Here is a 22,269-nt window from a genome sequence, read left to right as displayed (position 1 = left end):
CATTGTAAGGTCTTACTTTGAACAATAAAATAGCATTATAAATAGTTAAAAATTCAAATATTACCAATATTATTCAAGTAGATGGGAGAATATTAGATAATTGAATGTCAGCTAGAAAGTTTACAGTATTTGAAGGATCTTCAGTTTCTTGTTTAATAGTCCAATATAATCTTTCAAATTGACTCTTTTCTGTATGACCTGCTATATCCAAGTTATTATTTTGTAGAAATAGATCATTACTAGATGTCTTCAGAAATATTGATTCAACTAAATCTATTCCATAAATAAAATTCTTCCTAATAATTTTTTCTACTTGAGCTGTATAATATCTACTCATCATTCCTACTCTACAAATTAATATTTGATAGTTTGTTACAGTATTTATTAGAATTTCATGTTTCTTTTGAATTTCCCTAATTTTAGGTAGTTCTATCTCAATTAAATTAAAATATTCTTGACTTTTAGGATGACTTACCCAACAATGTGTCTGTTCCCGATTTTTGAGATATCTAATCATACTTAGTTTATATTTATTCCATATAGGTCTTCTAGTTTGCTCAGGTTGAATATCTGGGGGTTTTTTCCAAACTATATTAGGATACCTAGCTTTTATTAAATGCGTCATCATTTCCTTAAATTCAGGATTTTCCTTATAAGGAGCCCAAATTAAAGAAAAACCATCTTTACCTTCCATAAAAGGATACAAAAGTGGAATTTGCGATGCTCTTCCTCTTGAAGATCTTCTATTTTGCTTAGAGTTTGTACAATTTTTTGTCCAATCAAAGAGAGTATGATAAATATTATTTAAGGGTTCCATTAATATATTGTATTCATTATATAGTGATTGTATTTTCTGATGATAATAGTTGAAAATTTTTGTAGCTATGTCAAGACTTATCTTTTTTATTCTAACTTCGTTTCTTTTTACTTTCCGAAATTTTACTTTAGAATAAAATCTCGAATGAAAAGATTTCCTAACAGTATTAGCATAATTCATAGCTGTTTCTATATTATATAGATAAAGTTTTGATGGCTTAAAAAAGGGGATACTTTCGATTTCATCAGAAAAATCTTTTTTTAATCCAATATTATGACTTAAATTCATATTTTCATTTCGTCTCATTATTACTTCATCACGTTCACGTACAAATTCTCTAATATTTTCGATGTATCTAAATACTAACAAGTTTCTATGAAGTTCAATTATATTATTAATAAACTTTGTTTCATTAAATTGAGTATAATTATGATTAGAATTATCATCATTAAATTGTATGTTCTCCATCTCTGTAATCTCATTCATTGAACTTTGTATATTTGATTGATTAATAAATTCTACAGTTGGGGGAACACTATATTCAATCTCTTTAAGAGATGGATATTCAACATATGCATCAGTATCTGGATTAGAGACTTCACTAGCAGAATTAGGAAGATTAATTCTAGCATCACCATATATTCTCCAAGACGCTTCGGGAGTATTATCTATTTCTATACTCCTCCAGAAATCCTTTAAAGTAGTTGCATTGTAAAATCCAGAATAAATACCCTCCCATAATGAAGTTTTAAGTAAATCTGGTATAAAATCAAATAAATTAATTTTATGAATAATCGAATTAGGAGCATCAAGATGAGACAAAAAGTGACGAAATTTAATATTTGGATATCTTCTCAAAGCTTGTACAATTTCATATTGTTGAAAAGTACTAACTCCAGAATATCTATTAAAATACCATCCAATACCTTCAAACATACTTACTGTAGTTGGAATCCTCATTGAAGGAAAATGTTCATGGCTAATATAAGAAGTCGAAACTATATCTATAACAATATCTTTATCAGTTTTCGCTCTTCCACTTTGAAAACACCTATGTATTGCATTTCTAATGTCAAGAAGTCTAGATAAACCTCCATCACCAAATATACCTAAACCAGGTAAATCTGCTGGAGGAAAAAAACCTGGGTATGATGATCCTGTACGAATAATAGAGGGTAACAATCCAATTGGTATCTCTTCATTAAAAAAATATGGCAATGTTAAGTTGTAATTATAAGCTACTGCACTCCAGTATCTTTCCTTATATCTAGGTCTATTCTGGGTTAAGTGACGCATAAACAATAACATTGGATAAGAAGAGCATAAATAACCTTTCGTACGAGTTCCATTCTTTATAAGTCTAAATAACCACTTTGGTATATTCTTAAATATTGTACCTTTACAATTGTGAACATTTTTATATGAAAAATTTTCCCATACAGAAGCTGATTCAGTAGAAGTATGAACTTCTTGACCTTGCATGTAAAATTGACTCCAATAAGTATTCAAACTACCAATTGATACACCAGAAAATACATCCCATCTCAATTTTCTACTATGATATCGATATAATAAACTTAAGCCATGAATTAAACCTGCTGAAAATGATCCTCTAGCTCCTCCGCCACTTGTAGATAAAATATAACATTTAGAAGGTGAAGCATCTTGATATGGTTTCTCAAAAGTAGGGTTTAAATTAAATATAGAGTCTGTAATTGTTGTGGAAGATGATACAGAAGAAAAAGATGAAGTAGATGGTGGAGTTAATGGGGTAGAGTATATCTTCTTCCCATCTTGGTTTGTCAAATTCATATCTTTTATATTATTTATTGTTTCTTTTTCTATATTTTCACTAATATTATCTATTTCATCATCTTCTAGTAAAGGATATTTTACAAGTATTTCATCTAATTCATCATCTTTCTTAGATTCAGATTGATTAGATTCATCGACATGTGGAATAAGGACATTGCTCTCTTCAAGTTGATAAGTAAAATTACCATTATATTCAGTATTACCTTTAATACCATATATTCTTTCAGCTAAACAATCTGATGGATTTATATACCACAATACAACATATGCGATAACAAGGTTTGCAAGTGCTTTCTGACTAAGTACCGTCTTCAAAAGTGTCCTAATTGCTATAAATAAAGGCCAGGCACACCTATTGACAAATGCTGTAACAGGAGCACATTGATGAACTTCCTTATTCATTATTTCCCTAATTTCAAATCCCAAGGTACTTCCTATTACCAAATATTGTACTTCCAAACAATAGTATATTATATACCCTATCTATATAGAAAGTCAACAAATATATTGATAAAGTTTAAAAATCTTCCTAATGAAATATCATCCAATACTGATAAACCAGAAAATAAACTTCCCCATGATAAGTTTTTATATTGTCCATATATAACCGCCTATGATACCTTAATAGTATCGTCAGAGGGAAAGTATATTAGGAAAAGATATTTTAATAAAATAATATAGAATATGATATCACTGAAATTTGATCTATATTGTTTGGTTAAATTTAAGATGTTATTTTTTGAGATATAACTAAAATAGGTACAATATTTAGAATATTTATAACTCGAATTAAAATAATTGCACTGGAATTTGTATACTGATTCTATAATTTACTAGGTATTGTGATTCAATTATTTAGATACTATAAATAGATGGGGTTAAATATGAATAAACTAAAATAAAGTAATTTTCAGATAACTACGATTTATTTAGGACATATCACGCTTAAAGACAATATGATGCATTATTAAGCTAAGCTGAAATAAAAAAGTAGTAGTTATTAAATATAATATAGTAAGATAACTTGAAGTAATTAAAACAAATTTATAATAAGACAAAAGATCTTGAGATTAAATGATAGTTTTATTAAAAATAGACAGAGTTTTACTTTTGAGTGTAGCGCATATTATTTACAAGTATAGAATAAAGAAAATAGGTAAATGATAGAACTCTAGGTAGTTTTATTTAAAAGTTTGCATGTGATGTGTTAATTTAATTAGAAATATGCATAGTCAAAAGAGGACAGATAAATTAAATCAATATGTTCCACAAAGATACTTACGTCGTGGTGTTTTTTCATCAGCTGACCTATCTAATTCAATAGTATCATCTTTACATGAGTCAGTATGTATTATCCGATTCCCAGAAGATGTAGCAAACTATATAAATGAAAATACAAATAAAGGGGAATATTTTGTATTTGCTATACAACCTACGCCTTTGGAGGATTTTCGTATATTTGATGTAAGGATAATGAATATGGACTTTTTAGGTATACTAGTAGATTTACCTTGTAATATTGAAGCTTACAAGAGTCTAGATTGCGAAAGTATGTTTAAAGCTAATAATATTAATCAGATGATATATATATATGATCCTACTAATTTACCTAAATGGTACAAGAATAGATTGAATGTGAATATAAGTGAAATTGATAGATGTATGACTTCAAATAAAGTGTACTCTGATCCCTTGTGTAGTGGATTTATTACTTATTTACGTGATAATTTGTGTTGGGAATGGCCAGCAGGGTTATTACCAGGAAGTAGTAATATTAGATCAAGAAAGTATAGAAATACAGAATTATTTGACATCAATGAAGTAATTGAAGCTGAGCAGGAATTACTAGATCGTGTTGCTATGCCAAATCAGGATATGGTTACAATTGAGTTGACTACTGTATCAGAAATGGAGCAGCAATTGGATTTTTTTAGGAATACAAACAAGAATTCACCATTCCCTATTCCATCAATATTTAATGAGAATAAAGTAGCGACTTGTATGGGTATTATTGGAAAGAATGATGATTTACGCAGTATGATTACAAGATTTAAGAAAGATACACCTCACAAAAAAGGTAAATCAACTTATGAAATAGAGGAAATTAAAAGTGATATTAGTGATGTAATATTTAGAGAAAGTTCAGATGAAGATTCAGCTAATAATGAAACAATTAATAATAATCTAGAAGATTATATTGAATATGATGATATTAATATGAAAGGTACTCAAGATAGTACAATAGATAATAGTTGGGATTTTAGTCATGACTCATCACAGAATATGAACTCTTGGGACTAGATATTTATTTTATGTTATTAATAACTTTATATAATATAATTTAATTTATACTTCATTGATTTTGCAAAGTAATAATAAGAAGGAATATTATAAACCCCTTATAAATCCAGGTTATAAAGTTTAAAAATTAGAAATATTATTGAGTATATAAATAGCTCACACTAGTTATATTCTAACAATAGAAAATCTAAAAGCATACATATACAATGAATGTAATGAACAATATTCTAAAATATTAAGTTATTTTGTCTTTAAAGAAATAATTAGGAATCTTTTTGATCTGTAGAATTAGGTTGTGATTCAACAGGTTCCCGTTGTGTAATAGATTCTTTTGAGTTGTCATTTTCTTCTAAAGGACTTGCCGATTCTTTCTGTAAATTTGCATATGAGGAACTTCCTCTATGAGATGTTTTGTGAATTGATGGAGTTCTTTTATCACCTCTCTGAATAAGGTTTTGAAAAAATCCCCTAAGAGATGGATCACTAGATATAGTAGAATTATTTGTACCATGACTAAGTTTATTTGGTTTTAGTCTTTGGCCTATATTTGATGTAGATGGTAATATTGGTTTTTCATTAGATTGTTCAAGAACTGTCGATCTAGATGTAGATTCTTCGGTAGCAGTAGAATTTGTTGACATTGAAGGTGGTATTCCATTTGTTGCTGTGGCACTTAAGGGATCAACCTGAGGAATCTGGTTACTTATTTTTTCTAAAAACTCACTTAGTGATGGAAGGGATTTATTGAATGCTGTTGTGAGACCTCTAGTAAGTTCTGAATCATCATTTAAATTCGAATTAATAAAGTCAGATTTTAAAACTGAAGATTCAAATGTTGTATTAGCCACATCTGGTAGTGGTTTTAAAGGTAATAATTCAATTGAAGATAAAGGAAATACACAAGAAATTGTATTTGCATTATATTCAATATTCTTAATTGTTTTAATATTAGAACCATCTTTATTTAGTAAAGGAAAATCAAATAAACGATGCAAAATATATTTAAATAACAAATCTATTCCTTGTGTCTCACGAATATTTCCATTTTCTTGGATATATGTACAAAAATAACTTAAACCATATGGGTTTCCCATATTCATTAAATAAGCTAAAGAAAATGGTATAAAAGGTGCTCCATTTATAACTTTAGGGGGAACTGTAAATCTTTGTCCAATATCAGATTTAGAGAGTATGAGACAAATTGGAATACCCAAATTTATTTCGGGAGTTGTACTGTAATTCAACTTATCATTCTCTTTATTAGACTCTATTCTATTTTCACTATCTGATGTATCACTCGTTTTATTTTTAGATAACAGATCTTTTTCTTGAAAACTAAGATAATTCCTAACTGAATTAATCATTTGGTTCTGAATATATGGTGATGAATTTGAGAGTTCCATTGTCTTTGACCATATATCTTGAATTGTATGCAACCAAGTTGTTAAATCATCAGTTAAGGTCCAAGGAACTGAAGTATCTAAAACTACTAAAAACATCAAATTTGGAATTGAAGGATTTAACATATTGTTCAATACATCCTCATTTGTTAAAGTTCCTTCTGTGTTTACTACCTCTCCTTGTATCTTTTTTATGTCAGAATTTGTAGAGGACTTATTCATAATATTTACCAATCTTTTTACTATCTCATATAACAAATCTATATGGTCAATACTCCATATATCAATACTAATGTGATGAAATTCAGTAATATTGGATATATCAGATGAATCTTCAGAAATATCATATTTTATTAACTCATCCTCAATTAACTGCCTTGAAATTTTTAAACATTCATAACTTAACCCTATATAAGGTTTAGAGTCTTTTTTATTGTTGTTTAGTTCACTTTTAATGTCACTTAAATCTTTTAGTTCATTAATTAATGTTTGTTTACCGGAACCAGTACGGCCAAATACAAATACTGATCCATGCAGCACATCATTACGCTTATTTGAAGAATTTCTGATACATTCTTGAAGTATATCTTGCCATATACTGGTGTTATCTATCTTAGATCCTTGCATATTAAAATATCTTGAATTATATTTACTCATAGACCCAGAAGAAAATAGTCCCCCTGTACCTATTTCTGCCCTAGAATTCCGTGGAATTTGTAAAACGCTACTTTGTTTTCTCATTTCAATTTCTTATTCTCAGTGTTCTATTTTCTCGTAATTAAGATATTGACTCATAACTTTCACATATCGTCCTTTTCAAAAAAAAAAAAAATCACACTGGTGGTCGGATTCCCTTTTTTAGCGCTAAGGAGAGTATTATTTATTATCGGTATAATTTCTATTCTAAAATTGGTTAATATTTCATTACTAGTCTTTAATAGTAGATGGCTTGGGCTTGGGGGAAAAAAATACTAGTATATGTATCTACTTATTGGTTATGTTGTAGCTTAATTGGTAGAATTGAAAGTACTACAGATGATATGGATCTTAAGATACAAGATATTGATAATATATTTTCACCTAGTCACTATGAACTTGAAGAATTAAGTAAACATTTGGACTTTATGTCAATAATTATATCTGCATGTGGTGATGAAGCATCTAAGAAACTTGGAGGCTGGGTAAATAAATACAAGGGACTACTTCCAAGTTGGCCAGCACGATACATCCCTTCTCCAAAAAATCCAGTGACATTCTATGGATGTGATTGGTCTATTTGTGAAAGAGAGATAAATTTACAAATAAATACAAAAATGGATTATATTGGAGGATTAAAGTTAAATAAGTTAAAAAAAGATGACTCGAATAATTTTAAGGTATTTGTAGATGAACATAAGAAAAGTATTGATAATCAAGATACTCTACAACAACTAGGTATTTGGTGGTGCCAAAAAGCTTTACCTCATCTTATAACTGATAAAGAAACTGTATTTCATACTATTATACAAGATTTTACATTGCCAGATACTAATTCAACAGATATAGAGTTAACTATAGATAGAGTCGACAATGATATATCTTTTATTGACGATATAGAGAATTCAACAATAAATAATTTAATTAATATTACTTATAACAAACAAGAAGTATCAAATAATAAAAATAGAAAGCAAAGAGGCAAACATAAGAATGAGGTTATATATCCCTCTGGAATTTTGTTTTTAAAATCCAAATTATTACCTCCTATGAATTGTACTTCTTTAGAAAATATGAATAATAAATTGGAGATTCAGGATGAGTTAAGGAATAAGTTGGATATTGAAAGACATCGTTTAGAATCTAACTTAGCTTTTATACTACAATTGAGTACAATATTATGGAAACCTCAGAAAGCCTTCACTAAAATTGGTAGAACTGTGACTTCTATTTATGATTTAATTGGTAAAACAAGAGTATATACTGAACAGATAAGAAGGATTATTTTAAATTGTTTAAATTCAGATTCTGATTATAAAGAAAATTCTAGTGAGAAGTTTGAACTCATTGCATTGGAAGTATGCCGTATCCAATCAATAGCAGATGCAATATCATATGTAGTTACTAGACTTCTTCGCAAATCTAGAACTATATCTAAAGAAATAACTATTGATGCTGAAGATTTGTTATTTGAATGGGTTTCATTAGATAAATCAAATGGTTTTGCAAGATTAAAAGATCAGAAGCATATAATTGCAAACAGTATATTTATAGCTGAACGTGTAAAGAGGATGAAAGTAAATGGATCTCAGTTGATAAAATATATTAATGCTGTTAAAAAATTAGATGATAATTTGACAGGATTCAAATAATTAGATATCATTGTGGAAATGATCTAAATACTTGAGTATTTTTTATTTACAGATTATTTCTGGGTTTTTTTAAATTTACAACTCATATATACAAAGAATTGGATTCTACTATAAAGCTATTATTTATTTACGTATTAATATTCAATTGTCTTAAGATATTTTGTACTTGTAAAGTGAAAAGAACTTTTCTATTTTCCTTCATATGTTTAGCACTCTTGAGTGAGTAAATAAATCTTCTTTTATTATAACATTTGTTTAAATTATTAATATGTTTTCTAATTTTAATTCCCATTGGGTACCATATGTTATCAGCTAGTATAGCTGCTTGGTTCATAATAGTCTTATATTCAAAGTCTGTCAAATGAATACATTTAGGGATATTTCTAAGTCTTATCGGCAAGGTGTCATCGATAGATTTTAGATTATTTATTAATATTTCAACTAGTCTTCTTTCTTGTCTATATCTTGATATAATTGAGTTTGGTAGTGATTTATTACTACCACATACATAGCTTTTTTTTTTATATGCAGGTGATTTGCATTCACTTAATCTCAAATTTTTGTATACTAATTCTGCAAGTTTAACAAGTCCATCATTATGTTCTCTTGCTTTATGCTTGATTAATCGCATTAAATATGAGTAATCAACCAATCTAGCTATTTTATTCTCTACATAATTTAATTCATTACATGATTTTATAACATATTCTCCAATAGTCTTAGGGACAATTCCAAGCTTAGTGTTTCCAATGTGGAAGTTGCAATGCTGTCGTAATTGTTTTATTAATTTCATTGAAATCTTCATATTTCCTTCAAAACAATCTAAAACTTCCCACATATCATTTATATAGTAACCATTTCCATGCCTCTTATAAAAAAGAAAATGAGATTCACTTATTATTTGGCAATTTTCGACTACTTCATATACTATATTAAAAGCTTCACTCAGAGTCATATTTTGATCTATATAAGTTAAATAGTTATCTTTAAATTCACTTATATTACTACTTAAAATATATTCATTCATCTTTTCCTCAATTTTTGATAACGAACTCATTGAAGGTTCTTCAGTTTTAAGTACTCTAGTAGCATTCTCAATAGGTGATGTAGCTATTATAGGTGTATATATGCATATTGCAATTATTAAAGCCAATATTCCAAAACTATACTTCATATCAAATGTCTTTAAATTTATATACATGCATTACAATTACTTTATTTATAGCTAAAGTAGTAGACACTAATACGTAAATAGCGCTAATGAAACACGAGTATCGTGCTAATATATAAATACTGTAAGTGCAGTTTTTTAGGAGAATATGTAGACCTGACTAAAATATTGTAATAAAAATCCCAAAATTATTAGAAGTAGTAATTTGCTAAGGTTATATACATCTAATATTGTAGTATTGAATAAAAGTATGATCTTAGATTGTATTATAAATCAAAAGATTGTAAGGTTTCATTATTGGTCATATGATCCGAAATATTGGGTGTAGACTCATATACAGCTTCTACTGCCTTTCTTTGATAAGATGTACCTTGACCACATATCCTAATATAGTATATGTTAGTTTGGTTTGAGCTAAAACTAGAAGGAAAATGTAGAATTAGCAGGTTCACATTTTTAAATTTAGATACTTTTAGGGGATATTCAACTACACCACAAAAGTCTTCTACTAAGTCAAAACTTTGGATTGGCTCCATATTTTCAATAGTTGAAAAATCCAAACTTTCATCGTTTATATACAATCTAATATGATTTGGAGAGGTTCCATTTTCTCCTCCAATTATGTTTAGAGAATATATAGAACATGGAGACTTGAACGGGATGAATACTAAGAGTTCAGGATCGTTCTCTTGAGATTTACACAAGGATGTTTCTAGTAGGCGATCCGAATATGGACGGAATAGAGTTTTACAGGATCCTAGGATAGTCTCATTTAGAGTACGTACAGAATCTTTATCTATGTAAGTTAACAAATCTTCACCATTTATTAAATTTGCTTCATGTTGGCAATTACATCCGTTTCCGTGGAAACCTGGCATTTTAACCTATTTTCTAAGATAATGAAGAAACTAAGCTTATAATAAAAGGCGCGTATATGCACTTTTAAACGCTGCACAGAATACTTGCTACTGTATTGAGGATTCAAATATTTTTTTTTTATTTGCAAATTTATATAGCCCAAAATGATGGGACTCTATACACATTATTTTTATAGATATCTATTTGTTAGATATATTTGCCCCATCTTATAATAACTAAGTTGAACTCTAGGTGTGGACTTAGATAAGATTTCAAATACTGAAAAATTACACTTGACTTAAAATTTTATAATCTTTTATTTGTATATTATAAGTATCTTGAAAGTTATATATATTTGGTTATATGAATATTATTATAGAAAGATTATAAATCATAAAATTCAAGTAGGAAATACCGCAATATCACTTTCTTGCAAATTTCATACAGCAGCGCCTATGATTTTGCTATTAGCAAGAAAGACACTCGTCTAGGCACTATTAGTAGCTAATACATTCTAGTTACGTCTGAATGAACTACTCTATATATAAATTATTTTGAGGTAAATGGATTTGGACGTAGAATTTTCTGATTCTTCAACTGACAGTATTGGAAATAGTAAGTCTACAAAAGATGTGAAATTGACGACAATCAGTAGGGATGAATCCAAACCAAAGGAAACTGGACCAGTATATCGTTCAAGAAGTGGGCGAGTAACAAGAATGAAGTATTCCAATTTTTCAAATATAGATGAAGAGGATACTTCTTCAGAAGAAACCAGCTTGGACTCATATTCTTCTAGAAGAGAGCCTAGAATGAATAATAGAAGACAAATAACGAATCTTTCACGCCATAATATTGATAATGATTATGAAGATTTTAATGAATTAGATGATGGTGATAATGATAATGAAAAGTCGAGTTTGAGTTTGGAAAAGTATGAAGATGACGATGATACCTATAATGAACGTGATTCAAATAGGCGAAAAAATAGAAAAGACAATATATCAGACAAGAAGATCTCTAAAAATGTTCCTAGAAGAACATCAGGTAGAGAAAGGAGAAGTGTAAATTATGCAAGTTATGCTGATTCTTCTGATTCTTCCGCATCTTCAATGATATCCGATAACCTAAAAGATATTGATAGTATACTACTAGATAGAAATGAAGAATTTTTGCAGGTTCCAGTGTATAGTCGTAATATTGATCGTATATTATCCCATCGTATTAACCCTGAATCTAAAGCAGTTGAATACCAAGTCAAGTGGTCTGGATACTCACATTTACATAATACTTGGGAAACTCCAGAATCTTTGTTAAGTGAAAATACAGGAGGAATGAGACGATTAGAAAATTACCAACGAAAAGTTACTGAAACTGAAAATCGTCGGAAATATATGACAGAAGATGAAATTGAACAAGAGGATATTACTTTTGAGATTCAAAAACAACTAGATTTAGATGCTTTAATTCCTGAGAGAATAGTTGATGAACATACTGATTATATTGAAGATGAATTTGTTAATAAAGCTACTGAAGAGAAGAAAAGATTAGAAACTAGATATGATAAATTCTACTTTGTAAAGTGGCTTAGTTGTTCTTATGATCAATGTACTTGGGAGTCATACAAGACATTGGAAGATAACAACTTTTTATCATATATCAAAGCTTTTCATAGAAGGATGGATTTAGTGACTCAGTACAATAAAGACTGTGACTATACATTAAGAAGGCTGGGACTTACATCTTTCGAACCCTACCTTTCTACACCATTTTATATGGGCACTATAGTTGAGGGGATGAAGGAATTAACTAAGAAACATGAGGATATATTGGAGTCTGTAGATATCCAGAAGAAGGAAAATCCGAGATATATGGACGAAATAAAAGAACGTGAAGTATCCGAAATTACGGGGAATTTAAATGGAACATATATATTTCAGGGGACAGAAAGTGTAAAAAAAGAGCTTATAGTATCTGAGGAAAATAAAGAGAGCCAATCTAGTGAAGTTGTGGAAAACAAAGATGAAGATTCTTCTGATTCTTTATCTAGTAATTATATTAATCAGCGTAAAGATCTTAGGGATTATCAGATATATGGGTTAAACTGGATGATATCACGTTTCAAAAAGAATGTGAATATCTTATTAGCAGATGAAATGGGACTTGGAAAAACTGTACAGACTATATCAGTTATTGGGCATTGTTTATATATGGAGAAGATAGTAGCTCCTTTTTTAGTTGTTGTACCTCAAAGTACAAGCGATAATTGGATTAGAGAATTTAAACACTGGTTACCTGATGCAAATGTTGTGTTATACCATGGGAATGCCCAGGCTCGTGAAATAATTAGGGAATATGAATTACGTAAGGTTGATATAGAGAAGATAGATGATAAAGAGAGTGTTTTGAGCTCTGATAATGATGAATTTGTTCCATATTCTAATAAAAAGATTAAGGGAAAACAAGGGAAACAGAAATCAAGCCATAAACATCTTTCTCGATATCGCTTCGATGTTGTTATAACTACCCCATCTATTCTAAATAGTCCAGTTGATTGTGACTTTTTGAGACAGATTGATTGGTATATGATGATAGTAGATGAAGCTCATCAATTAAAAAATAGAGATAGCAAGCGTTTTAAGGAGCTTCATGAATTTTCAACAATGTATCGTTTACTTCTAAGTGGTACACCATTACATAATAATTTAGAGGAATTATGGAGCTTATTACACTTTTTAAATCCCCAGAAGTTTATTTACTATCAAGAATTTCGTGAGAGATATCCAGATATAGAGAATCCTAACGTTATTGGTAGTAGTAAACAGCAACAACTAGAGAATTTGCAGAATGAACTTCAAGAATACGTTTTAAGACGTGTAAAAAAGGATGTAGAAAAGAGTTTACCCAACAAAGTAGAAAGGATTTTGCGGATTGAACTTTCTCCACAACAAACAGTACTATATAAATCAATTCTAACTCGAAATTATGAGGAACTAAGTAAAACAACGGGAGGTACAAAGACATCTTTGCAGAACATTTGTATGGAGCTTAAAAAGGTATGTAATCATCCATTTTTAATTCATAGACCTGAAGTTGATTCAAGTCAAGGAATAACTCCTGCTACAATTCAACACCAGTTAATATATGGTTGCGGCAAGCTATGTTTGCTAGATAAGCTTTTGTCTAGACTTAAAGAGAAAGGAAATCGAGTTTTGATATTTTCTCAAATGGTCAGGATGCTTAACATAATATCAGAGTTTCTCATTCTTCGAGGTTTCAGACACCAGAGATTGGATGGAACAATGGGTAAAGAGCTAAGAAAGAAGGCAATGGATCACTTCAACTCTCCTAATAGTGATGATTTTTGCTTCTTGTTATCTACAAAGGCTGGGGGCTTGGGAATTAATTTGACAACTGCGGACACAGTAATTATTTATGATTCTGATTGGAATCCTCAAAATGACTTACAAGCTGAAGCTAGAGCTCATCGTATAGGACAAACTAAACAAGTACAAATTTATAGACTTGTAACAAAGGATTCTATTGAAGAGAACATTTTAGAGAGGGCTAAAACTAAAATGGTTCTGGATACTTTGGTAGTACAGGGATTGAATAACACTAGTACGGGTTCACATAATAAACATCAAAGTCATAGTACATCTATAGCAGCTGCAAATATAGCTTCTCAACTCTTATATCCTAATGGAAAGAAGAGTGGTAGTGGAGCCTCATTTAGTAGAGATGAGTTAGCTAAAATTTTGAAATTTGGAGCTCAGAAATTGTGGAGTAATAAAGTAAATAATGCAAACGAAGGAGGTAACCAACATTTTTCGGAAGAAAAAGGTGATAATGCAGAATATAGGGTGGCAAATGTTCAAAATGATGAAGATCGAGCTTTTGCTTCACAAATAGATCTAGATAAAGTCTTGGCAGATGCAGAGGAACATGTACATGACACACAAGGATTAGCAGATGGTTTGTTACGATCCTTTGCCAACATAGCTGACTTTAGATATGAAGCTCCACCACTTATCATAGATAAAAATACTGGTATATTAAAACAAGCTACGGAGACTAATGATGACAATCAGATAGACTTCGATAGTAAGGAGTTTTGGGAAAAAACTATTCCTGAAGAAGAGAGAAAAAAGATTGAAGAGGAGAATCGAAAGAGTATGATAGTCACTGGGCCTAGAAAGAGTGCTATGCGTGATGGATCCTTAAGATATAAAGGTGATAGTTATACTTTAGTTGGAAATGGGGAGTTCACAGAATTAGATACAAAGTCTCTGACAGATTTCAATGGGGATTTAGATGATATAGAAGAGAGCGGAGGAAATCGTAAAAAGCAAACAAAGAAACGTTCAAAGGAGAAGAGTTTGAAAAATAAAAAGGGTAGTAGTAAATCTAAGAGTGGATCACTTGAAATGAGTCCACTAGGACCATATAATAAACATTTTACAGATACAAACCAGGTTAGTGAACTTGATTCTGCAATAACGGACTTAAATGGGAATGAGGCAAATGGAGACTCTCAAGGGTTTCATAAGATTGAATACCCAATGCCTATACACTCATTAGAAAGTAGAGATGACTTTGCACAACTAATGGCGGAGATTACAAATTACTCTCATGTTTATTGTGAAGAAGATGAGGGATATCCATTTGATTCGAATAAAGCTTATAGGGAAGTTTCATTTAATCAACATTATGTGAGAAGTGGTAAGAGAATGAGGAGAGATTCTCGTGTTCTCCATCCAAAAAGACGTTTTAAACTTTTTAGAGCTCTTTTAAAGTATGGAGATCCTTATAGACGTTTAGATGATATAATGCTTGAGACACGTTTCAAAGGTAGGATAGATCATGGTATTATTCTTAATGAAGCTCAAATAATCATTGCACTTTGCTTTGAGAAAATAAAGAACCAATCTATTGATGACATGAATGATAATAAGTGCGGAACAAGTAACAAGCTTGGAGAAGTTGAAATTTCAGACACACAAACTTGCAATACTAATGAGCCAGCTGAAATACAAGATAAATCTATTTCAGATTTTAATTTTGAGGGTGATGTACATCAAAATATGCCAACTGGAAATATTGGGACTACAAACTTCATCAATAATCAGGATTTAATAATGAAGGACATTGATATATCAATACCAAGTGAAAACAAGGTAATATCTGAACATGATATTAATAAAAATAATATAAACATTGATAATATAGATATCTTGGATACAGAAGAGGTAACAGAAGATATAGAGACTCAAGGACAATTATCAATAGTAGGCAATAAGACTCTTAAGAAAAATTCACTACTTTTAGGAAATAACAGAGCTAATGCTCCTGAATTAATTGATCGTTTGAGAATGTTAACAGCTTTAGATAAACTTATGAGAGAATGTAATCCTGGAATAAATCAGCCTTGGAAGCTATCTACAGGTCCCCTACCTAGACCAAATAGAGATGATATTAAAAGGGATGAAGAAGAAGAAGAAGAAGATGAAGATGAAGATGAAGAGGAAGATCCACAGTTCAAAAGTACGGGGAAGAAACCAAATTTGGCAACGAACAATATTGTTAACAATCAGAATATAGTTTTGAGTCAGAAATTCTCCAATACTTCAACCATTTATGACTCACCTTCTACTGTAGCCAACTCAAATCCCGAAGAGAAATATCTACAATTGGAACTACCTCCTATTCTTATAAAAGCCCTTCGCACTCCAACATGGGGTATACCGTGGTCAGTTGATATTGATATTAATATCCTCAAGGGAATCTATGTTTATGGATTTGCAAATTGGACAATGATGTCTTTGGACCAGAATTTGTGCCTGTCATCTATTCAGCAAGTTAAGTTTGACAAGTTAAAACAAAGAACTCTGAGGATTATGAAGCATCTATACTCAGTGGTATCTATTGGTAAAACTGCTAGGAAGAAGAGAAGAATGTATACAGGTACATCTAACGAACAGGATGGTGAATCTATAAAGTGCGAAGTTCCTAGTTCTAAACGTAGAAAGAACCAAAAGAAACTTGATGTAATAGTAGATGAAGAAGATTATACCTGTTCCAATAGCACACCGAGACCCCTAACAGTTGGAGGTAGAAAAGGACTACCTGAAGTGGTTGTTGATTTGCTCTCATATTCCAGATAAAGACGTAAAAAGATATGCAAGAGCTTGTTTTAACCATAGCAATGTTAAACATCAATTAGCAGATATGAAAAAACTTTTTCATTCTAGCAATAATATGGCTGATGCTGATGTTGTTTCTCGTCTAAAAGTTCTGCTTCCAACTATTGGGGATGAAATTAATGAAATTTTAAAGCTTTCTAAAAATGAAGCTACTAGACAAAAAGTACATTCTGCACTATGGTCCTATGTTGCCAAATGTACTGTCTTTCAACCTCAGGATATAGAAAAAATATATTCTAGTTGGAAAGGTAATATTCATACTCCCAAACCAACAAATCAATGTGAAACAAAACCCGGGATTCTGAATACTGAACATTTGGAAGAAAAGGAGTTCTCATCCGTGTCTCATGAAAGTAATGCTTTGGTTTAGTTAGGAACTCTATACTTAATATAGTATACATACTATATAAGGTCCTAAGAAATCTTTTCAGACTTGCATGTAAGATAGCTTTTTAAAAATATAGTAGGCGGTACATGTACTTTAGAAACTCGGTACCTTTATACCGGTATAGTTGGAAACTACTTTAAAACTTATCGTATATAATATAATGCTTTGCACATTCTCAAGATGTAGTGATGTAAATATACTTGTAATATTAATATGCACAGTTTATATTGCTAATTCAGTATTTCTGACTGTAGTAGCTACTAATGTGCAGGCTGTAGATACAAATTCTACCCAAGTTCCAAATTCAAGTACAACAGGTGAATTATCACAAATACCTTTTGAATCAATATGTTCTGGGGACCAGCAAGTTAATTGTGGTCAAAATGGCAAGTGTTTTGAGGTAGGAGTACTTGAAGACCAGAGACAATATATATGTATATGCATAGATGGGTACACGGGCCCTAAATGTGATACTAGTAAGTTTCCAATATTCACGTAATTATTCCATTATTACTATATCTACTGTTTAGAATGGGATGCTTGCTTAAGTGCAGGACCAACTAATCTATGCCTTAATGGGGGCATTTGCACAAGTACAATGGAATATCCCTATTATTCATGCAAGTGTTTATCTGGATATACTGGCCTTAACTGTAATATTGCCAATAATATCTGTATTACAAATAATCCTTGTCAGAATGGAGGAAAATGTACTTTTATTAGTCCAAGCGAACCAGTTCTTTGTACATGTAGCAGAGGATATACAGGGCAATATTGTCAAGATCAAGTATATTATGGAATAGGTGGAGCTGGTGTTTATTTATATCCAAGTCAAATTATTTTTACATGGATTATCTTAATTCTCTTACTTGCAAGCATTGCATACTGTACATTATCTGTTATTATGGATTTCATAGCAATTAAAAGAGCTGAGAGAAAAAAGAGACTTAAAGAAGAGAAAAATAAAGGAGACGATACAGTTCCATCAGAAGAAGTTGAAGATTTCAATGAAGACTGAATTAAATTTAAGTGGTGAATAAACTTTTTTTTTTCATTTTGGATCATAGGTGACTTATAAACTTCATTTTTACAATATTTTTATTTAAATCTTTTTTTTTTTTCTTTAAATAATCGTATTTACTAAGTACTTCATTGATTTTGTCTTAATACTATATACTTCATAAATAATAATATATTAAATACTGATCAATTTGTACAAGTTTTTTATTTTGTACTCTAGAATCTAAAATACTTACTATAGATATTTATACTTTTAGTCCACAATTTATTATGTACTTTATTCATAATATTGGATTTATTTAGAGATATCTAATGAATAATGTGAAACATTGGAACATATATAACAAATATGTATAAAGGTGCAAAAAGTACTTTCTTAGAAGTATTGTTCATTTCCAAATGATTAAACAGTTGTATCTAGAAAAAACTAAAATTTACACTTACAAATAATTAAAATATAATATCCTCTCAAGTAGAGAATTTAAATTTTTATCTGGTTTCTGTAGTGTTATTCCTTACTACTTTGAAGTATAATGAGTTGTTTTACTCTCCCTTCTGGTTATATTTAAGTAATCATAATTATTCCACTGACATTTTTACAAAATCTAAACAAAAATATACAAGATCTACAAAGAATATAAATATACAAATTCTTAAATAAATAACATTAGAAATGCTGAATTTTCTCGTATCATTTCTAGTGATAATATAAATATTGAAGATAAAAATCTACTTAAACCTTGATATTAATTGATCTACTTTCTGTTTAAACTGAAGAAATTGACATATATTTATTCAATGAGTTAAATATTCAATTTAGTAGAATCCAATAATGAAAGTATCATATACTATTATCCTTTTTAGGTGCTATTTTTAAAACCAAATTTAATAGATCCATTATAAAATTAAATTGTTCAATATTTAAGTCTTGGTAAAAAATGATTTTGGGTATCAAATATTTGATAATACATTATGCATTGAAGATGTTTATCTACGAATTAATCTAGTATAATTCTAAATTGTTAAGTGGTAGCCATAAAAATTTTTGACTTAAAAAAAAAACATCTGTAAGTAATTTATTATTGAAGTCAAATTATTTCCATATTAATAGTACTTAGATATATTTTGAGATAATAATTGTATACTTTATTTCAGAATGTACTATTGGGTTTTTGAATAGTTGACAATATTTAATTTACTTTTGAATAAAATTAGAGGTTAAAATCTTATATTCTCGAATAAAATTTAAACTATTAAAATAAATTTGCAATTTATTCATATTTATTAACTGATAAATGCCAATAAAGTAATAAAAAATAACCAAGTAAAGACCAAGTTGATAATAAAGGGGCACTAGCTTTACAACCACTTGTTTTAGAAGTTGAGCTAGCTTTAGTGTTACTTATAAGGTACTCATTAATATTTAAACTACTACTATTGGTAAATAAAAGAATTGGAATTTCAGATAGTTTGTCCTCATCATCCAAAGTATTATTTAAAGAGCCTTTTTTGTCAGAATTTTCTGGTATGTGTCCATTAGTATTATTGGAATTCTCTAATACATAATCATTTACATTTAATTCACTAATTCCTTGTCTAAATCCATGTGATCTTGCAGAACCTGTATTCATTAGTGATTTTCCTGAGTTACTTGTAGACTTGAGAGTACCATTTGGATACTGAGATCTTGTTGAATATTTATCTTTAGAGTCAAATACAACAACTTCCGAGTGTCTGATAGCTTCTAATGGTGACTTTAAAGTTCCATTTAGTAATTGAGCCATTTCAGCTGTACTTGTTCTTCTTGCATCGGCTATTCTAGGACATTTAGCTTGCACAAAGGCTGCTCTGGAATTTTCTATATCTAAAATCACATCCTTATCTAAGAAAAAAGATGATCCTAAAAATATATTACCTACTCTATCTGAATCAAAACCAAGACAATAAGTATTACGATACTTCTGGTAAAGGTATTGTTGAGGTTCCCACTTAACATTGACATTACGAGAAAAGTGCAAAGTCAAAGTTGGAAATCTATGCATCTCCTCAATATTATCTAGTCTCCAGCATTTCTCACCACGAGTTGTTTCTAGCATTATTCTTGAAACTAAAGGTTCTATAGTATTTGAACTATTAAAATTAGAAGTTTCATTTGTATTATTTCTAATTGTAGAACTTTCCGAATTGGACTTTTTTTCAAAGCTATTTCCAATCTTAGAATATAAATTAGTTCCATCTTCAATCTTAACCTTGCCACGTTCATCAATATCTTCTTCATGATTTACAACTGATTCGAAAACTGTAGTATTTTTATCTCTCAAGTTCTTCGGTCTATCTTTGTTTATCTCTTCATCTTTTAAAGAGCCTAGATCTACAAGATTTTGAAGAATACTTAAATTTCTTACAAAGACTCTCTTTCTTAATAATGCAGCTCCAGGAACTTCTCCAGGGAAAATTGTTATTGATTTTATAGAAAGGTCTTGATCTAGTACATATTTATTTTCATTAATTAAACCAGCAAATTGTAGCAAGCTTGATCCAGTTTCAACCAACTTTCTCCAAGGTGAATAATGAGATTTTCCAGATGCAGCTATATTATCATTTATTCCTTTTATTATCTGATTAAATATTGGAACTGGGAAATAAGTCAACGTTGTTCCACTATCTACTATTATATTAAGAGTCTTATTGCCACCTAAATCATCTTTTGGAAAGTTAATTGGAGTATTAAGTATAGATATACCATGTAACTCAACATAATAATTTCCATTAATTATTGTCATCGGAGTCCAATTGATTTTACTATTTAAATCTCCATTTATATCTGAAGATTTAGAGTTTTTATCTATATAATTTGTATAAGGAGCATAGCTAAGAAATCTTTTAATATAATCTAGAATAAAATACGATGTAAATCCTTCACTATTAAATGATTGGTTAAGAGTCCGATGGGATTTATTGTCATCTAACCAATATTCCGAGTTATAGCCCCCAAAAGCTAACATTCCACCTTCAGTACTAAAACACATTGATAAAATTGGGTTTCCAATCCATTTTGACCTTCTTGACCAAGATTGAAAAAATGGATCTCTTCCTTTTGTTATTTTCGAGTATGCTAAACCAAGTATACCAGACGCTGCTTGAGAGTAAAATAAGCTAGTTTCTCTTGTAATACCTCCAAATACTGTACTTAAACCAATAGCATATGGTATAGATACTGAATTCCCATGATTTTCATTTCTAACAGACACAAAATCTTCGAAATAGCGTCCAGACAAGTGACTGCCCTCCATATAAGTAATATCATATGCACATTGATTACCATTGTCAACACAATATCTACAGTATGGTTTGCAGGGAACTACCATACTTGTTAAACTTTTACGAGGATCATAATATGGATCAATGTGGTGACCACACTTTTCACAGTCTGTACAAACAAATGCTAAAAGATTACTTCCAGTATCTACTATTACGCTTTGTCTCTGAGGTCTTGGTAGTCCAATAAATATGTCTGTATAGTAGTAAGCTGTTAATGCTAAACTTCCATATACCTTAATTTGGATCTTCCCACATGTATAAGTAGAAAGCTCTAGTATAGCTAATAAAAATAATAAAGTACACCAGGAATTGGACATTTCGCACTATACTTTGCCTTGATTTCTATTTGTCTCGAGTAAAACTATTACTATAAAATTTTTTATCCCGACATTACCAAAAAAAAGAAAACGTAGGAATCTCCACTTATGAATTAGAATTATACACCTCGAATATATGTAGACAATGCACACAAACTAGACGTACGCATTGCAGAGAATGCAATTGTCGTTAAACCCCCCAAAGGGAAATTTTTTTAATATGGCGCCAAGTGCACTTGGCGCCATAAGCTTGATTTTTTTTTTGTAACACTAAAGGTTCTAAAAGTAAAGATTACAAGTTAATTGGTAA

The 22,269-nt window shown here is 29.9% G+C and overlaps 10 protein-coding genes across 10 annotated transcripts, besides 10 other annotated features; 5 read left to right on the top strand and 5 right to left on the bottom strand.

The window, feature by feature from the left end:
- Positions 1-73: 73 nt before the first annotated feature.
- CMU_019990 (patatin-like phospholipase family protein) lies at positions 74-3,034 on the bottom strand (the record flags this gene model as incomplete). The annotated part of the gene is made up of 1 exon (XM_002142569.1): positions 74-3,034. One exon carries the CDS (start codon positions 3,032-3,034, stop codon positions 74-76), a length of 2,961 nt encoding a protein of 986 aa, XP_002142605.1.
- A 257-nt stretch (positions 3,035-3,291) lies between these two features.
- Positions 3,292-3,312: a sequence feature (AT_rich).
- A 544-nt stretch (positions 3,313-3,856) lies between these two features.
- CMU_019980 (uncharacterized protein) lies at positions 3,857-4,933 on the top strand (the record flags this gene model as incomplete). Its single annotated transcript, XM_002142568.1, has 1 exon — positions 3,857-4,933. One exon carries the CDS (start codon positions 3,857-3,859, stop codon positions 4,931-4,933), a length of 1,077 nt encoding a protein of 358 aa, XP_002142604.1.
- Positions 4,934-4,983: a sequence feature (AT_rich).
- A 213-nt stretch (positions 4,984-5,196) lies between these two features.
- Positions 5,197-7,074, bottom strand: CMU_019970 (uncharacterized protein; the record flags this gene model as incomplete). The annotated part of the gene is made up of 1 exon (XM_002142567.1): positions 5,197-7,074. One exon carries the CDS (start codon positions 7,072-7,074, stop codon positions 5,197-5,199), a length of 1,878 nt encoding a protein of 625 aa, XP_002142603.1.
- A 203-nt stretch (positions 7,075-7,277) lies between these two features.
- CMU_019960 (uncharacterized protein) lies at positions 7,278-8,681 on the top strand (the record flags this gene model as incomplete). The annotated part of the gene is made up of 1 exon (XM_002142566.1): positions 7,278-8,681. One exon carries the CDS (start codon positions 7,278-7,280, stop codon positions 8,679-8,681), a length of 1,404 nt encoding a protein of 467 aa, XP_002142602.1.
- Positions 7,940-7,962: a sequence feature (AT_rich).
- Positions 8,682-8,808: 127 nt separating the features above from the next.
- CMU_019950 (uncharacterized protein) lies at positions 8,809-9,855 on the bottom strand (the record flags this gene model as incomplete). Its single annotated transcript, XM_002142565.1, has 1 exon — positions 8,809-9,855. The coding sequence occupies one exon, from the start codon at positions 9,853-9,855 to the stop codon at positions 8,809-8,811; it is 1,047 nt and encodes a 348-aa protein (XP_002142601.1).
- Positions 8,919-8,968: a sequence feature (AT_rich).
- A 263-nt stretch (positions 9,856-10,118) lies between the features above and the next one.
- CMU_019940 (uncharacterized protein) lies at positions 10,119-10,730 on the bottom strand (the record flags this gene model as incomplete). The annotated part of the gene is made up of 1 exon (XM_002142564.1): positions 10,119-10,730. The coding sequence occupies one exon, from the start codon at positions 10,728-10,730 to the stop codon at positions 10,119-10,121; it is 612 nt and encodes a 203-aa protein (XP_002142600.1).
- Positions 10,731-11,008: 278 nt separating this feature from the next.
- Positions 11,009-11,043: a sequence feature (AT_rich).
- A 230-nt stretch (positions 11,044-11,273) lies between these two features.
- CMU_019930 (SNF2 family N-terminal domain-containing protein) lies at positions 11,274-16,874 on the top strand (the record flags this gene model as incomplete). Its single annotated transcript, XM_002142563.1, has 1 exon — positions 11,274-16,874. One exon carries the CDS (start codon positions 11,274-11,276, stop codon positions 16,872-16,874), a length of 5,601 nt encoding a protein of 1,866 aa, XP_002142599.1.
- Positions 15,904-15,925: a sequence feature (AT_rich).
- Positions 16,197-16,240: a microsatellite.
- A 64-nt stretch (positions 16,875-16,938) lies between the features above and the next one.
- CMU_019920 (uncharacterized protein) lies at positions 16,939-17,283 on the top strand (the record flags this gene model as incomplete). Its single annotated transcript, XM_002142562.1, has 1 exon — positions 16,939-17,283. One exon carries the CDS (start codon positions 16,939-16,941, stop codon positions 17,281-17,283), a length of 345 nt encoding a protein of 114 aa, XP_002142598.1.
- Positions 17,284-17,461: 178 nt separating this feature from the next.
- On the top strand, positions 17,462-18,319 carry CMU_019910 (EGF-like domain-containing protein; the record flags this gene model as incomplete). Its single annotated transcript, XM_002142561.1, has 2 exons — positions 17,462-17,777; positions 17,832-18,319. The coding sequence occupies 2 exons, from the start codon at positions 17,462-17,464 to the stop codon at positions 18,317-18,319; spliced, it is 804 nt and encodes a 267-aa protein (XP_002142597.1).
- Positions 18,320-18,384: 65 nt separating this feature from the next.
- Positions 18,385-18,433: a sequence feature (AT_rich).
- Positions 18,434-18,481: 48 nt separating this feature from the next.
- Positions 18,482-18,503: a sequence feature (AT_rich).
- Positions 18,504-19,558: 1,055 nt separating this feature from the next.
- Positions 19,559-19,609: a sequence feature (AT_rich).
- On the bottom strand, positions 19,593-21,959 carry CMU_019900 (eukaryotic aspartyl protease family protein; the record flags this gene model as incomplete). The annotated part of the gene is made up of 1 exon (XM_002142560.1): positions 19,593-21,959. The coding sequence occupies one exon, from the start codon at positions 21,957-21,959 to the stop codon at positions 19,593-19,595; it is 2,367 nt and encodes a 788-aa protein (XP_002142596.1).
- Positions 21,960-22,269: the final 310 nt, after the last annotated feature.

Source organism: Cryptosporidium muris, genomic scaffold, assembly GCF_000006515.1.
Source record: "Cryptosporidium muris RN66 scf_1106632373441 genomic scaffold, whole genome shotgun sequence".
Classification (NCBI taxonomy): domain Eukaryota; phylum Apicomplexa; class Conoidasida; order Eucoccidiorida; family Cryptosporidiidae; genus Cryptosporidium; species Cryptosporidium muris.
Note: the sequence above shows the minus strand (reverse complement) of the source record. Positions and strands in the feature narration are given on the sequence as shown.